The sequence below is a fragment of the Vicugna pacos genome, chromosome 15, assembly GCF_048564905.1.
Source record: "Vicugna pacos chromosome 15, VicPac4, whole genome shotgun sequence".
In the NCBI taxonomy this organism is placed as follows: Eukaryota; Metazoa; Chordata; class Mammalia; order Artiodactyla; family Camelidae; genus Vicugna; species Vicugna pacos.
Window position 1 is genome coordinate 44577234 of NC_133001.1, and position 17505 is coordinate 44594738.

The following is a 17505-nucleotide window of genomic DNA, read 5'->3' on the forward strand; positions in this document are numbered from 1 at the left end:
AGTACATAGGAGGTAACATTTTTGAGGCTTTTAAGGTCTGAAAATGCCTTTATTTTGAGCTCATATTTCATTTGGATGGGCACAGGACCCTAGGTCCAGAATTCTCATTTTCAGTGGTTAGTTATTCAGAAATCTGGACCCTTCTGAAAGTAATCTAGTATGTGTCTGTTTTTTCTTCTCTCTTGTTTTTTCTCTCTGGTGTCGGGACATTGTGCACTGGTGTGCGTTTTTTACCCCCACTGTGCTGGGCATTACATGTGTGCTTTCAATCTGGAAACCCATCTCTCTCTAATTCTGTGAATTGTTTTTGTTTTTGCTTTTCTGTATTAGTTCTTACAATTTCTTCCCTTCTATTTGGTCTATTCTCTTTTTCTGGAACTAATTTATCTCCTGAACTAATCCTATACATTCTTTATCTTTCTCTTGTTTTCCACTGCTTGTTTTTCTATTTTATTTTCTAAGGAATTTCTTCAAATTATCTTTCAATACTTTATTCTTTTATTCAACAAATATTCACTGAAAGTCTACTATGTAGCCGGGAACTGCTTTAGGTATTGAGGATACAATGGTGAACAAACAAAAATCCACACTCTCATGAAGCTCTAGTGAGGGTAGGCAGACAATACATAAATAAAATGTGTAATATGTTAGATGTAAAAAATACCATGGGAAAAATAAATCAAAGAAGATGTAGAGAGGTAGGGGTGTGTATGTTTATTAGGTTACTGATGGACAAGTTCAATGAGAAGAAATATTTGAACAAAGACATAAAAGGGATGAGGGAGTGAACCTTGTGTATAGCCAGGGACAAGCACTCTAGACAGAGGGAACAGGCAGTGCAAATACCTGAGGCAGAGAGTGCCTGGTGTGGTTGGGGCAGAGGGTAGGAGCAGGCAAAGAGTAAAAAACATGGTAATGAGGTAAAGTTTTTCTTCAGCTATCCTGATTTTAAGTTCCAAAAGTTATTTATTATTTTAAATGTTTCATTTTATAGCATCTTATTCCTGTTTCACAGATGAAATATCCTCCCTTTTGTCTCTGAGGGGCTGTTTGATGGTTTTACATTTTCTTCTTCTTCCTCTGAGTTCTCTTTTTTCTGTTCGTTTGCCTGATATGTTCTCTTTTACAATACAGACTTTCCTCAAATATCTGGATTTTTAATCATATTAAAAAGTGAGGTATTAAAATCCTGGCTGGCAGCTGTGTGAAGAGTGGGGCCAAGGCAAAGAGCTGATTTTTTCATCTGGGGATCAATCCAAACTGTCAGTGTCTATGTGTCTTTCCCTTTGGACTGCTTCATTTCCCCAGAGGAATCCTCCCATCCTCAGCTGAGGGAGCGTTAGCCAGGCTGCCAGGGTTACCAGACTGAGCAGCGGCCATCCAGCCTCTTGCTGGCTCTCGTCTCTGAAAACCTAAAACACCAGTAAAAGTAAAAGTAATTCAGGGTTTCCTCAGAGAAGACTGTTTCCTCCACCCAGAGCCCAGGCAGAGACAAGCTTGTTATTCAGATGGAGGGATTTTCCTACTTCTAAGTTACTGTCTTCCAACTCTATGCCAGGGCCTCAGGTCTGATACCACAACCTGAATGTCCTGACTCCATCCCTTATGGGGTCTCATAATCTTTCAAGGCAACCAGTTTTCAAGATAACTTAGTAAGTCACTTTGCTATAAAAGAAGGGTCTCAGATTCACGTTCTAAAATAAACAGCATCTAAACAAAAATGTTTCTTTAATAAAATTACAAAGTTGAATGCAATTTCTTAACAATAAAATCACATATTGTAAATGTCTTAAAAACAAAACACAAAGCCAAAGATTTTCGTTTGTTTGTTTTACCTTGTTCCATTCTCTTCATTAGCTGTATTTGATCGACTGTCTTCTTCAGTATCTTGCATTTGTCTGGCTTTACACTCAAGCTGTCAATGTCACTAATGTTGGCAGACAATAACTCAGCTAGCTCTTCTAAATATTTGTTTTCTTGCTCCCTGCGCCTCTTTTCAGTGCTGTTACACAAAGAAAATCCAGTTACTGTACATTTCTACCATCTTATTTTCTTTTCTGTTCAAGTATTTAATATTTATATACTTATAGACTCGTATTTTTATCCAGACTATAAAACTAGATTCAGAAAACAATATAAATATCTAAAATACATACAAATAACTTTTATCATAGATGTATTTCCTCAATGATATATATACATTGAATATTTCAAATAATCAATGAATACTAGATATTAAAAAGAAGCATACAGTACACATACTAGTGGAATTTGAAATTATTATCCATTCTAAACAATAACTTTTTATAATAGAAAATCTGAATTTTCAAATAACTTTGTTGTAAATTAAGCAGGGCAGACTATACTAGAGTTCAAATAAATTATGAGAAATCTGACAAAGTCTTGATTCTTATAATGATCAGACAGTTAGTCCTCATCAAAAAGAAAAAAGCATCCATCCAAAACGTAAAATAAAAAGAACAGTATATCAATAATTAGAGACAAAGGTACAGAGAAAAACGTCTGTTGTATACAATTTTGTTCTAAAAAAATTAGAAAAAAAACTATGTATAAGCTCTCATTAATGTAATAAATAAAATCAAACTCAATTTACCTTAAAGCAAAATAATGATAACAAAGGATAACAGTGCAAACAGCTAGCACTTTACATTGATTCAAACATATCAGATGAATATTGTTCATTTTTGTTTTCTAGTCTTTACCCCTTGTTTATTTAACCAAGTCATCAGGCACCGTGTTTATGTAACACATACAGACAGTAAAGTACTACTTTAAATAAATCTTTCTATTATCAACATAATAAGAAAGACTGGTCACAAGTAGCTCTTTGTTTTACAAGAAACAATCAAAATTACTTGACTGCATATAAAAACGGTAGAAAAAGAGAAGCGAAAAGAGGGAAAGATCAGTTGCTAAAAAGTTCTTAATTAGCAACAATTAAAATACCATTTACTTTTCACAATAAAAAAAACTACAAAAGTGAAAGTATTTACATAAAGACGCAGTAAGTTGAAAAGAGCCAAGTCAACTAATCGAATGTACTTACCGACATGAAACAAAATACTACAAAATGGTACACATCCCAAAACAAAACCAAATTTTAAAACCGTAAGAATCACAGTTCTGTCTTTAACTTTTAATTATTTCATTACTGAGAAATTAATCCCATTTTGCTTAGTAAAACTTTATCTTACAATGTTCACAGCAAGTTCTATTGTAGTGAGATATTTTGACAAATTTCACACCAAGGCACTGAAAATGAAGTAAGAAGAAAATGAGTAACATACTTTTTTTTTAAAAAGATATATACAAGGTTTTAGAGAACTCCAGTTCTGTAACCTGACAATATTTTGGAGGACATCTGATTTTACCTTAGAGAAACTGATTATTATTGACTTATTAAGTAGATTCAGTCTAAAGTATGATTTGTTGAAATTTATGGGTCTGAATTCCAACATGAGTAAATTGGATTCACTTGCTGGGACTCCCAAATCTGTTTTTGACATTAACTTTTATGTAAAACCAAAGTGCTTGAAACCACTGTAGAGTAAAAGAAAACTAAGAGTAATAGAATTGGGCAGGATCAGACAGAGAGGTGACAAAGGAAGCAAGAAGCTGAAAGTAATGAAATGGTGAGAGGTGTCTATAAAATGCCCTAAGAATGAGACCAGGAAAATCACCATGAAATGAAGAAACCAGCAAGCAAAAGTAGAAAATGAGAGCAGATTTATTCAAATAAGGTCAAAACTGAAGGAAAGATGGAGATGATAAAACAAATTCTACCTTAATGGAAAAGAAGGCCTCATTACTTTGGCCATCTACACTTCTCTTCTCACTTACCCACTTTATTTCTATTTACATTACATATATGTTACTTAATGCTAATAAGACTTAACTTCTCATGTATCTTTTTTCTTCACCTTACTATGTTTCCACCAAATGCTCCTATACTTTTATTATGTGCCAGATAATTATGTACTGCGTCCTGGGCATCCAGGAGTAAATTAGTCATAGCCCCAAGAGCAAAGTGGGAGAACAAAGAAAAGGAACCATCATAAAACTATGTGACAAGATTATAATAGTACTATAGAAGCACACAGAGATGGCACCTAGAGAAATGAGATGTCTAAACCTAGTGGTGGGGAGAGACTGGTATCCTAAAATATAAAAACACCTTCTTCAAATGTAAAAGTGAGAGTGAAAATGTCAAGTTAAAGAACCAATAAATAGCTCAGTATGGCTGAACCACAGATGATTAGAAACGAAAGGGCAAGAGATGAGGTCTGAGCCAGATCACAAGGGCTCTTGCATATACTGTAATAAAGAACATGACAGATTGCTTAAAAACACAAGTTCAAACTTCCCCTGTCACTTACTAGCTAAGCAACCCTGGAAAAGTTACTTAACAGCAATTTAACTTCTCTAAGCTTCCATTTCTTTATCTGTAAAACAGGGATAATGACAATTACCTTATAGGGTTTTGTGAGGATTAAACAAGATAATAACCTATAAAATGCTTGGCACAGTTCCTGTCATATACTATTAGTTCAATAAATGTTATCTATTATCATCACTTCATGATTCTTTATTTTCAGGGCAAGGGAGAGCCCAGAATAAGAAAGAGAATGAGTGTCATTTGTAAGCTTCTTGAAGACAGAAAGCATGTTTCACACTTCACATATATCCTTATAACATCGTGCACGTGGTGTTGGTTGAATAGTAGGCATTTAATAAAGCACTTGTTGAGCTGAACTGGAAATGTTAAGCACAAGGCACAGCTATTTACCATTTAAAAACTGGCATTTTAATCCTCATTCTCCTAGAAGAGTTAAGAAATGGAGAAGACGTAACAGGAAGGAAATTCAAGACATTTCACCCCACCAAAAAATTACTGAGAAACTCTCCTATCTAGAGCTCTTATACACAGGGCTGGCAATATCCTGAGAACTCACATATGCTCTTTATGATTAATGAGTTCACAATCTGCTTGGCAAGATAGCATTATAAGAGCAAAACCAAAAGAAGTATTACAAGGTGGTACTCATGTACAGACTCAATTTCAAAGTCAAAAATTTTTAGTTAACCATATCAAAAATATCACTTAATTAAAACCAAAGCCCATACTTTTAAACCTGAAGGAGAGAATGTTTTCAAATATTTTTAAAGCAAATGTGCAAAGATAATTATCTTTAAGACATCGAAGAAGAGGAAAATAAATGAAATTTTTGATATTTGTAATATGATTATGTATACACACAAAAAAGACAAGATCTACACATAAACTATTAAAATAAATAAGAAAGTTCAGAACAATTGATGGATATGAGATCAACACCCCTAAATCATTAGCATTCCTAAACACTAAATAACTGCCAGTTAGAAATGCAATAGGCAAAATGATACTTCTAAAAGCAATAAAAATTGTATGGTACCCTGGAATATATTTGATTAAAGATAGGCTAGACATTCAAAGGGGAAAATTATAAACTATTATTGAAGAGCAATGAAGACTTGAATAAGTGAAAAGCCTTTATATTCATAAATAAGAGCACTCTAGAACTTAGGAAATGAAAATGTCAATTCTCCCCAACTTAATTCATAAAAGTAATGGAATTCTAATCCAAATCCCAGCAGGAATTTTTTCAGGGGAAACTTAAAAGACTGATTCTAAAATCTGAATGGAAGAGTAAAGGACCAAGAACAGGGAAAACAATTTTGAAAAATAACAAGGAAGAGTGACTTGCCCCATCAGATATAAAGGTGATTGTCAAGTGAAAGTTCAAAATCAGATGCTTATCTATGCAGGAACTAGGTTTCTGATAAAGGTAACAGCACAAAAGCAAAGGAAAGGATATGGTTATAATCACCAACATTCTATATAGGGAAAAAAATTAGGCGCCTACATTATACCATACAGACAAATAAATCTCCGATTAGTTAAAACTCTTAAAGTATATTAGAAGAAAATACACAGAAATATATTTGAGGCCTTGAGATAGAGGAAAACAATTCTTAAACAAGACCCTTTAAAAACCCTAGGTTCTAAGGTATCTCAACAGACATCGTAAATAGAAATAAACAGACTGGGAGAAGATATTTGCATCAAATATAAGCAAAAAAAGAGTAGAAATTTAGCTAGAAAATTAAACATAACTCTTACAAATAAAAAGCGAAAGCACAAACTATCCAGCAGAAATATGGCCAAAGACACAACCAGGAAATTCACAGAAGAGGAAAACGAATAAAACAATGAAAACAAAAATCATGATCAACTTATCTAGTTATCAGGGAAATGTACTTAAAATTATAACCCCACACCCATCAGACTGGCAAAAAATTAAAGTGAGGAGAAAATAGTGTGGGTTAAAACATGAGTAAAAAGGAACTCCCAATGCTTATTATTTGAAGAACAATGTGGTAATTACCCAGTTAACATAAAAATCTGCACAGATCCTAAATAAACTCTCATGTATATAAAACATGAGGTGTGTATGAGGTGTTCCCTTCAGAAGAGCTGGCTGTAAGAGTGAAAATTTGTAACAAAAAGGTTGTTTATCCATAGGAAATGTCTATCTGAGGAAAATAGATTTTTCAAATGTGGCATATTCATATAGTACAATATTTATCAAAACTTAACAGAACTGTTTATGTATCTTAAGATCCATGCTGAAAAAGTATATTGTAGAAAAATATATACAGTATTATATAATATGTAAATTTAATAAACATTCTATATTGGGATACTCATATAAACATAATTATTAAAAATAGATTGAAAGAATTAATTAGAGTTAAATAAATTTAATCATTAATCATTTTACTACTTCTATTTAAACAAGACTGCAAATGTGATAAAATATTTAAAAATACTAAGAATATGGCAAAATATTATCAATTATATATGATGGGTATATGCAGTTTCCTAGTCTATTCTTTTGTTGATTTAAAAAATTTCCCCAAATAGGGGAGAGGGTATAGCTCAAACGGCAGAAAGCATGCTTAGCATGCACAAGGTCCTTGGTTCAATCCCTAGTATCTCCTCTAAAAGTAAATAAATAAATAAATCCAACTACCTCTCCCAACAAATAAAAATTTTTTAAAAATTCCCCCAAATAAAAATGTAATGTGAAGGTAATGGCTTTATTTATTTATTCTTAAATTTCCCTTTAAGAAGGACTGAGCTATATATAGATATAAACAAGCACATTAACTTTGACAACACAAACTTCGATTGCACTTGATCTCAGCATTCCTCCTCTCATCTAGACACTTATCTATGATTATGAGTACTTAGATTATTATCTCTCTATGACAGTTCTCTGAACTGATTAAGAGAAATAGTCACTTTTCTTTCTCTAGTCTGCCCTGGCACTCTCCTATTAAAATTCTTTCTTTGTCCCCTCATGAGAAAAAAAGCACATGTAATCCAATGACAAAAGAGTCTTCTATTGTTTTACGCTCCAGATTAATGATTATCAACTTGGGGCCATAGTGCTTTTCTGGTCCCCAGGGATATTTGACAATGTTGGGAGACATTTTTGGTTATCACAATTAATATGACATTTTGTTATCATAAGTGATAAAAGGTGCTACTGGTATCTAGTCTATAGAAGCCAGGGATATTGCTAAATATCCTATGATAAACAGATAGCTTCCCACAACAAAGAATTTATCTTGCCAACAATGTCAACACTGTGGAGGTTGAGAAATCTTGCTCTAGATCCTAGAAGGTAAATGGAGAAAATCTCCAACTCTTTCTCTCAGGTAGGAAGCTGCTCTTTTGATCTGATTGAGATTCCTTCTCTGTCTGGCATCTGTTAGAGTCTTCTTAGCTATAATTCTCTTTTGCCTATTTAAGATGACCATGTTCCTTGTAACACAAATTTTAATTCCACAAATGCTCATTCTTTAAAATCTTAATATTATAACAATTTATTTCTTTGTTCCAATAATACCATAATGTTCTGAGGTAGCAGTTAAAGGTGTACAATGGATTTATTTATTCATTTGACAAACATTTACTGTGTTCTTACTATATATAAATCATGCATTGTGCTAGGGACTAGGGATAAAATGGTGAGCAAGAACAGACAAGTAGTTCTTTTCAAGCGGCAACTTAGCACGTAGTGGAAAAGCCAGAGGATTCACAAAATAAGCACACTAGTAAAAACCTGAAAATTATGGATTATAGGTATAAAAATACATGTGAAATAGATACATGAGTGGGGGAGATTTGGAAAACCTCCTAATAGTTATGGGAGGAAGAGAAGGCTCCCTTTAAGGAAGGAATGACTAAACTAGCATTTGGAGAATGCATGTGTGTTGACTACAGGAAACTGAGAGGGAGCAAACTGGTTGAGGGAGCAGCACGTATAAAGAAAGGCCCTGGGGAAGGAAGAGAAAGTGGTGAGTATGAGGGACTCAGAGGAGGCCAGTAAACTTGAAGTAGATAAAGTGACAATGAAAATGATATAGCAGCTCTGCCAGAAAAAGACTAAGAAAAGAGTGTTCCTACCTTGATGCCAGTGTGTCACATGGCGATCCTTTTCTCTTATGGGAGTCTGGGTTAGCAGGGTCAGATGAACTGTCCCCAAGGCCACTCATGTTGAAAAACTTCACACCTAAAAAGGACAGAAAACGGTAAGAAATCTACCCTAACGAATTTTCCAACCATAAGGGAGGAAGAAGCTCCCTACGGTTAGAAAATATCTAAACACTGTAGTCTCTCAATGAATAGAGAAGCACAGCCATCATAAAAGCATCCACATCTAAACAAAGCACAGGAGTCATCAGCTATAGTGTTTCTACACTTTCTGTGTCTGTAAAATAAAATTAGTCATCCTTTACTAAATCACAGAGATCAGTTAGGATGAAAATACTGTTAGAATAATTAAATGGACAATGAGTTTTTTAAAGAGAAAAATCACATGTAAATGTAAAAACTGACTGTATAAGAGTCAGAGACATTATTTTTTATATTTATTTATGTTACACTCTACTTTGAAAAGGATTTAAAACAACTTTTATTCATAAGGTTTGAGATTTTATATTGATAAGAAAAGAAACAATACATACATGATTAAAGTTAAAATGATGAACTAGACTTCAATTTTGAATTATACTTACCAACTCTGAATTCTATACTCCTAACCTTGTGTTTATGTAGTCAGGCGACAAAGATCAAATGTTTAGTCTATGTTAGGATCTTGGTATAGATGCCAGAGAACACAAAGTCATTTCCCCCGTCATGCCAGCCAGGTTTCTCTCTCTCACATGCTGTGCCAGGTAGTGACCGCACTTAAAGATCCCTTCTGGTCTGCCCCCATCAACCACTGTTCTGTGGAATCCCTAATGAAACTCAGAATCTTATCTCTGGCCTTATATTCATCACTACCTTTTGGATTTTATTAGTGCCCAAAAACATATCTCTCCATTCTCTTTCACTCCATCTATCCTTATAAAAGGAGAGAAAGTTCTGGTTAAGTGGGAAAAAAATCTTTAACTTTTCCTTTAATTCCAAAATTATTAAATAACTACAGTGCCATGTGTTAGCAGCCAGGCTTGTAAAGTTTATTATAAAGACTGCTGAGATCCATAAGAATTTCTCACATGGCTTTAATTAATATGTCTGAGTAAATCCTTTTTCTCTAGCCCTAAACTTACTCTGCCTCCAGCTCCTTCTCAGTACTAAAGACTGCCATATCCCCTTTTTGTTATAAAAATATTACCCAAAATTCTAATCATGAATTTATTATTCTATGTAACCAAAAAGGCATATTTCTAATTTCTCCATATCAGAAGTACAGGTTATGAAAATTTCCAACTCCTAGGTTTGCAATCTTGTAGTTATTTCTTACTCTTCTCTTTTACTCCTCATTTCATATTGGTATCCATGTCCTGTCAATTCTTTTTGTTAACAGGAGATCTTACAACGGTCCCTCCTCTTTCATTCTCAGATACAGTTATGATCCATATTTGGAAGCATATACCTCATTCTAGATTCATACAAGATCCTTTTACCTTGTTTGTCAATCACAGTCATTCTCACTTCTAGTCTTGTCCTATATACAGGAGCAAAACCATTCCTGCTCAAATGGCATTTTCCAGATATCACTTCCCTGATGAAGAATCAGCTTGATCCCCTCTACTGGAGCATGGTGGTTAAAAGCATGGGCATTGGGCAGAAAGGCCCTGCTTAATCACTACCTGCCTATTCTTAGGTCAAGTGCTTAATCTCCTTAAACGTACTTCCTCGTCTGTAACATAGTGATGATAACTGCACTTACCTATCTTTACATGTGTTGTGAAGAATGAACGAATAGAGAACTTAAGAGTGCACACTAAGTTCCTGGAGAATGATGGCTATTGCTGTCTCCCCTTTAGACCAAGAGCTCCATGAGGGGTAGTGTTCACTCAGTGGGTAACTCATCCCATACTTCCTCGATAAGTACATTGGATATTTTTCATTCCTTCATTCATTAGTGCTCAATAAATGCTAACTGTTATTGTTATTATTTTACCAGACTACTTTGGGCAGCATTTGGAACTGTTTCCTTCTGGAAATATTGTCATCCATTGGCTTCTGGGACCCTACACTTCATTTATTTCACAAATAAATCAAGCATCTATCATGTATCAGGCACTGTGCTATAGGTTAAGCAAATTGTGGGCAACAAAATAGAGGTTCTTGCCCTCGTGAAGTGGAAGACATAAATCAATAAAACTGAAAAATAAAATATAATTTTATACAGTGATTAAAAATCATAAAGGAAAGTAATAAGAATTCATAGAGAAAAACAATAGAGGAGATCTAATTTTAATTGGGGGGGTCAACTGAGGCTTCTCTGAAGAAGTGATGTTTAAGCCATGACTTGAGAGATTAGTAGAATTAGGATGGTTTTCTCCTTACCTTATTCTCAGTACTTTTTGCCCAATTTGGGGGAGTTAGATTTCCTCGTGGTTCTCATGCCCTAGGCTTCTTTTTCCCTTGTACTAAACATTACTCTGGGGTGAGGTCACACAGGATGGTTTCAAAAAAATCTCTAAACCAATGACTCCTGAATCTCCATCTCTAGCCCAGATCTCCTGGTTCTCAGATCCATAATCCAACTCCTTACCAGACACCTCTATCAGGATGTCAAAGAGGCAGCTCAAATTCAAATTTCCAAAATGAACTGAACATCTCCTTACGCATTTTTTTCCCAGTTGGTACACCTGAGTCATTCTGGCCTCTTCTCTCAAACCCCACATGCACGCTAAACACCAGGATGTATCCATTTTTATTTCCTAAATATTTCCAAAATCCATCCCTTCCTCATATTCTCCTCTTATCACCTCTTGCTGGACTACTGAAGTAGCTCCTCAGATGGCCTCCCTGAGCCACCAGAGTAGGCTATCAAAAACGTAAGTCTCATCATGTCAATCTCTTGCTTAAAACTCTTCCCTAAATCCTCACTGCCCACAGGACAACATTCAACCCCCCAACATAATATACAAAGTTTGCATCAGCTCTCATCTACTGTGTGTCTATTATAGAATTTGGCAAATGGTGAATGAATGGCTAAATATTTGTCCAAATAAGTTTAGTCCAACCAATACAATCTATACATAAACAGACTATATATATAAATAAAATATACAACATATAGTCTCTATATATACATATAGATCATATATGTCAATTTTAGTTTCAACTCCAAGAAGAGACTTTAAAGATAAAATCTTGGTAACATCTCCATCTTCCCAGAAAAGGTAAACATTAAATCAGAAAACTTTAAATTGATCTCAATGTGAGTAGCCCAACTTAACAACAAACATTTATTGAGCTCTTACTATATGTCAGTCTCTGTTCTAGGTACTTGGGATACAACTGTGAATGAAATTTATAAAAACCACTGCCTTTGCTGAGTTTCATTCTGTTGTGAGGGAGAGCAGCAAAATTTTAAAGTAAATTATAGAGTATATTAGAAGATGACAAGGGATGTGGAGAAAAATAAGGTACAGAGGCTTAGGTGTGTGGAAGGAGAGGGACAGCAATTTTAAGTAAGGTAGTTAGGAAGGGCCTCACTGAGAAGATGAGATGTGAGCAAAGAGTTGAAGGAGGTGAGGGAGAGAGAGTGACAGGGAAGTGCTCCTGACAGGGGAAGGGCTGTAAAGCCTGAAGGCCAGAGTATAACTATGCTTTTTGAGAGAAATGAAAGAGATCAGTGGAGGAAGAACTGAAGAGTGAGGAGTAAGAAACGAAGCTGCATCAGGTAAGGACTTGAGTGAAGCCATTTTAACAACTTTAGTTTTACTCTGAGTGAATTAGGCAATAATTGGAGGGTTAAGACAGAAGAATGACAAGGTCTGATTTTTATTCTTAGACTTCCTCTAAGAAGAATGAATACTATCTTTCTCATCTCAGTAATTTGGTATCTAAATAAGTTTCCAGCTGCTAAATGTACATTTCTGTTTGGATATCCCACTGTCACCTCAAACCCAACATGTATAAAATATGATGGACTTTTAAGTTCCAGATCTCTATTAATGATAAATAAGTGAAATGAGCTGTATTATGGATTAATGTCATCATAGAAAAACATTTGTTAAGCCTTTTGTGGGGGGAGAGGAAGAATTTATATGATAAGGAAAATAATTACAATTTAAGATGGACAACCTCAATGCAAAGGTAAATACATCAAAACACAACCAAAAAAATGTTGAAAAACCCGATAATGGTTTTGACAGTACCCATTCTGAAACCCAAACACAGAACAAGATTAATCAGCTAAGTGGAGTATTATTATAATGAATAAGACTGCAACCTTCTTTTCCTATGGAAAGTCACAGAAACATAAATGAGGTTAACCAGGTACCACAGAAGTAAAGAAACCATTTAATTTTATTTTTACATAGAAGTAAAATACAGATATATTTCAAAATTTATTGAGACAAAAATGAAAGTATGCAATAAATTTATAATAATGAACTAGCATCAACTCTAAGTTTTTCAACCAAAAGTAGAAATAAAAGAGAAGAAAATGATGAACAGGAAAGAAAATGAAACATAAGACTTTAGAGTCTGTTAAAAATCCTAAAGAAAAGAGTTAGCTAACTCCTACTTCATGCTCAGTTTTACTTAGCTATTTTCTCTGCCTCCAAAGACGTTATCCATCTAAGAATTTACCCATCTGAATTCTACTTACTCTCAAAATACTCCTGGGTATATATTTCTTATGATAATGTGCTATAAAATTATAATTCTCTTGTCTCCTAGTTTGTGAACTGAAAGACAGTTACTAAATCTTTTTGCCATATATCCAATATGTGAAAATGATGCCTAAAATATACAGAAACTAAAATAGGTGATAAACTAAATGTAATTAAGCTATTTTACTAATACAACATTTAAAATTTTTAAAAACCATTTCAGATTTTTTAATAAATAAACATTTTCTGGAATCTTTCATAAAACTTTGGAATTCTTTCCTGTAACTGAGAAACTGAGCTTTCCTGAAATAACTGTTCCCTTGTTTTCAATGGAAAAAACAACAACAACAACTTTCTCAGTCTAGGGATTTGAGAACATTTCTTCTGATTTTGAAAAGGATAAAGAAATCTCCTACAGTATTTATAGTACTAAAGAGACACAAAGACATGCTGCTGCCACACAACTGTAAATATAAACAATATAATCTCACAGACTGGATAATTTTGAGCAACAAATAAATCTGGATTTAAAACAATATTCCTCATACTGTGCTACCTCAGACTGCTGGCTGGAGGCTGACATCTGCTAAATTTATCTGAAATTCTGGGGCTAAGGAGACATCAGACAACAATTCAACAGCAATTCAATACCTGGCCTACCAAAATAAGAGCCAACAGTAAGGAGCTATGAGAAAGTCACCAACAATTTGCTGATGATATGATTCTGGTATTAACTCCTTTCTATTTACAAAACACAATAAACAGTGGAATGCAAAACCTCTGATGAGTGAAAACTATTATAGCTGTTCTATTTGTGGAATGGCTTTATATTTGGCAGTAAGGGTACTTTAAACAAGGTTCATTAAGAAAAGAAATGTTGGTTTCAGGAAGCCAATTTGCATATCACCTTTTCACAAAAGAGGTAAGGTTTCTAAGTAAAGGTACCCTGTTGATTTAAAAAGAGTTGCTAGATTATACCCAAACAATCTCATGCAATCTCTAGAGAGCCATTTTAGGAACTAGAAACTACATCTACCTCCGTTTAAATGGATCAGACTAAACTAAATAGGTGGAGCTGAAGAAATAGGTCAGTGCTTTATATTTCAGGTAAATTATAAATTTCTACATAAGAAATCTGTCACAACTAGATTTAGCCGAGAACTGCATAATTTGAAAAATCAGTAACAATTAGTTAATAAACAACTCTAACAATGTACTGTAAAATGCTTAGCAGGCAATTAGCACAGAGAAGCACAGACATGATGAGAGGGGCACTCTGAGAGTTAAACTTCTCAAGCTGATAGTTGCTACATGGGAAAAAGCATGATAAATAAAGAGCTCCTGCACTGGGTAACTGCCAGAAAGAATGTTTCTCAAAATGGAATCCTTGGACTCCTAGAGTTCTCTAAAAATAAACTTTTCAATGATTTCTTTTCATTTCAATGTTGAAATCTTCCTCATGTGATAAGAAAGGATGGGGACTTCAGGGTTCCCACTGCCCTTTTTATTGTTGAATAATTTCCCACTGTTTGGATATACCACATTTTGTTTATTTAGTTATCAGCTGATGGCCATTTAGGTTTCTACACTGCTGGAGTTATTTATCAATACTACTGCTATGAACATTGATATGCAAATTTTTGTGCAAACATGTCTTCAATTATCTTTGGCATGAAACTACTAGGTCATTCTGTAACTTTCTTTAACTTTTTTGAGGGAACTGCCGAACTGTCTTCCATAGCGGCTGTACCATCTTAAATTCTCACCAGCAATGCACAAGTGATCCAATTTTTCCACATCCTCATCAAAAATTGTTATTTTCTGTTTTAAATTTTTATTTTAATTATAGCTATCCTAGTGGGTGTGAAATGGTATCTCACTACGGTTTTGACTTACATTTAATGACACTGAGCATCTTTTCATGTGCTTATTGGTCATTTGTATATCTCTTTGGAGAAATGTCTATTCAGGTCCTTTGCCCATTTAAAAAAGGGTTATTGTCTTTTTCTTGGTGAGCCATAAGAGTTTTTTATATTCATGTACTAGATCCCTATTAGATATATGATTTGTAACTATTCTCCCATTCTGTGGGTTAGCTTTTCACTTTCTTTATAGTGTCTTTTGAAGAGCAGAAGTTTGAAAATTTTGATGAAATCCGACTTATTAAACAGAGAAGTACAACATCTGGGCTTCCTTAAATATAGTTTCTACTGATTGTTTTTTTTTTTTCCTGTATATGAGCCATTGTTTTTTTTGTTGTTGTTGTTTCTTTGCATGCCTCCAATTTTTTTTTGTTAAAAAATAGAATTTTGAAGCTAATAACTATACAAGGATTTCCTTAAACATCTGGAAACAAAAATTCTCTCTGAACCCCGCAAAGCCAGGAACCAAAACTCAGATGGTAGTTATCCCTTGCCCAGAGAAAACTCTCTGCCCCATAAGCCTCTGCCATAAATGACCAGCCAATATCTTAACCATTAACCACTATGGCCAGGAATAAAAAGCAAAGGTAAGAAACAAATTCAAAGCAATGAGTTCTTTAAAAAATAGACATCATTTTATCTTATTTCATTGATTCTATAAAATGTCAGATGTTCCTTAAAGTGTTTTTGTAAAAGAAAATCCTGTAAAACTCTTTTAAATTTTTAATGCTAATAATAAAGATATTATCAACGATTTGGTAGCTTAACTTTTAAAAGTATGTAATGTTTGAAACAATGTATTTAACAAGTTTATGTTTACCACTAAAAATTATTCTACAGATCAAGAGACAATGCTTCCTTTCTTTGTATTATTTTTTCCTAAATGGAAAGAATAAGTTTGGAAAAGTATCAAAATATATTTTTTCTATTAGCAAATACAGAAAAAGAGGAAATCCAAATTAGTTTTAAATCCAATTACTTTAAATTTCTCATATTGAGTTTATTTAAAATTTAATTTTTTACGATAAACAATAAACACATATGCATTTGCCTTGTTAAAATACCTTGTTAAAATACTCTTATTGAGAAAAAATGATAAGCATATGAAACACATGTTAATGGCAGCTATCTTATTAAAACAATTTGGCAAAAATACCCTCAACATTTCCTTCTAAATCTATAAAGCTAAATGATTCCAGTTATCTTAAAATGACATTGGGTAATTGTAGACACTACATATGTCTTCCAAAATTTAGTTCTACGTTGTTTTAACTTGTGAAAAATATGCTGGTGTTTTTTAAAAAGAAAAATATTAATGTCAGTCTTCCTGTAGTCAGGCCCATTAATATGCATCCAATTAAAGGGTATGACAATGTAATAATATATACTGAGTGTTTCTGTATTTTATATGTATTATTTCACTGATTCCTCGCAACTGCCCTATGAAATGTGTATTACTATTACTACCACTTTACAGAATCATTGAGTTCAATAGTTTAACCTTACTTAAGAAAATATGGTCTGATGATGGTAAGAATGACGATGATGACAAAGTTATTATGTGCTAATCACTAACTTATATTATTTACTTATAAACCTAACTAACCCATTCACTCATAAAACATGAGGTAGGCATTATCATCATTATCATCCATTTTAGAGATGAGGAAACTGAGGCACAGAGAAGTTACTTCATCTGCCCAAGATCATAAGTGGCAGAGGCAGAAATCATTTTTAGGTAATTTGTTTCCAGAATCTGGCTATGCTTTAACTTCTTCTACGATCATTACAATATAAAAATAATTATTCCTTATAATATGTGATTCAATCTTAAGATGTAAATGTACTATTTCGTCAAAATCAAAAGTTCTGCCTTTACAAACCCTAATTTTTGTCCAAACATTTATAAATCTTGGATTCGAAGATTATATGTAGACATATGCACACTTACATAAAATTCCTTTCAGTAAGTTCCAAGTCATCTTTAGGAATGTATCTTCTGGAATTTTGGGCTCCTACCATTTAACAGACTTTCTTGAAAAAAATCTTTATAGGCTTTGTTCTACCAGACAAGATTCTGAGTAACAAAAACCATGAAATCTCCAAAGTCCCAAATCACAGTCTGTTTAGAAAGGAATAAAATGGAAACAGACAAGCTCAAAATGAGAGCCATTATAACAGCTGATCTATACTTTTTCAAAATGTCAATGTCACAGAAGACAAAGACAAGTTGAGAAACTATTCCAGGTAAAAGGAACCAAAGAGATGTGACAATTATGCAATGTGTGATTCTGGATCAGACAGCTGGTAAAATTTTAATATGAACTATATATTTGAAAATTGGGAGGAGGGTATAGCCCAAGTGGTAGAG

The 17505-nt window shown here is 33.7% G+C and overlaps 1 protein-coding gene across 11 annotated transcripts in view; it reads right to left on the reverse strand.

The window, feature by feature from the left end:
* Positions 1-17505, reverse strand: part of NCOA1 (nuclear receptor coactivator 1) — a 212411-nt gene that overhangs the window by 72057 nt on the left and 122849 nt on the right. For all 11 annotated transcript variants that reach the window (XM_072938138.1, XM_072938139.1, XM_072938130.1 and 8 more), the window contains 2 exons: positions 8537-8642; positions 1836-2002 (listed from right to left, as the gene is read on the reverse strand). In XM_072938138.1, coding sequence (XP_072794239.1) covers positions 1836-2002; positions 8537-8625 — 256 coding nt within the window. In that variant the 5' untranslated portion in view covers positions 8626-8642. The remainder of the gene's footprint in view (positions 1-1835; positions 2003-8536; positions 8643-17505) is intronic.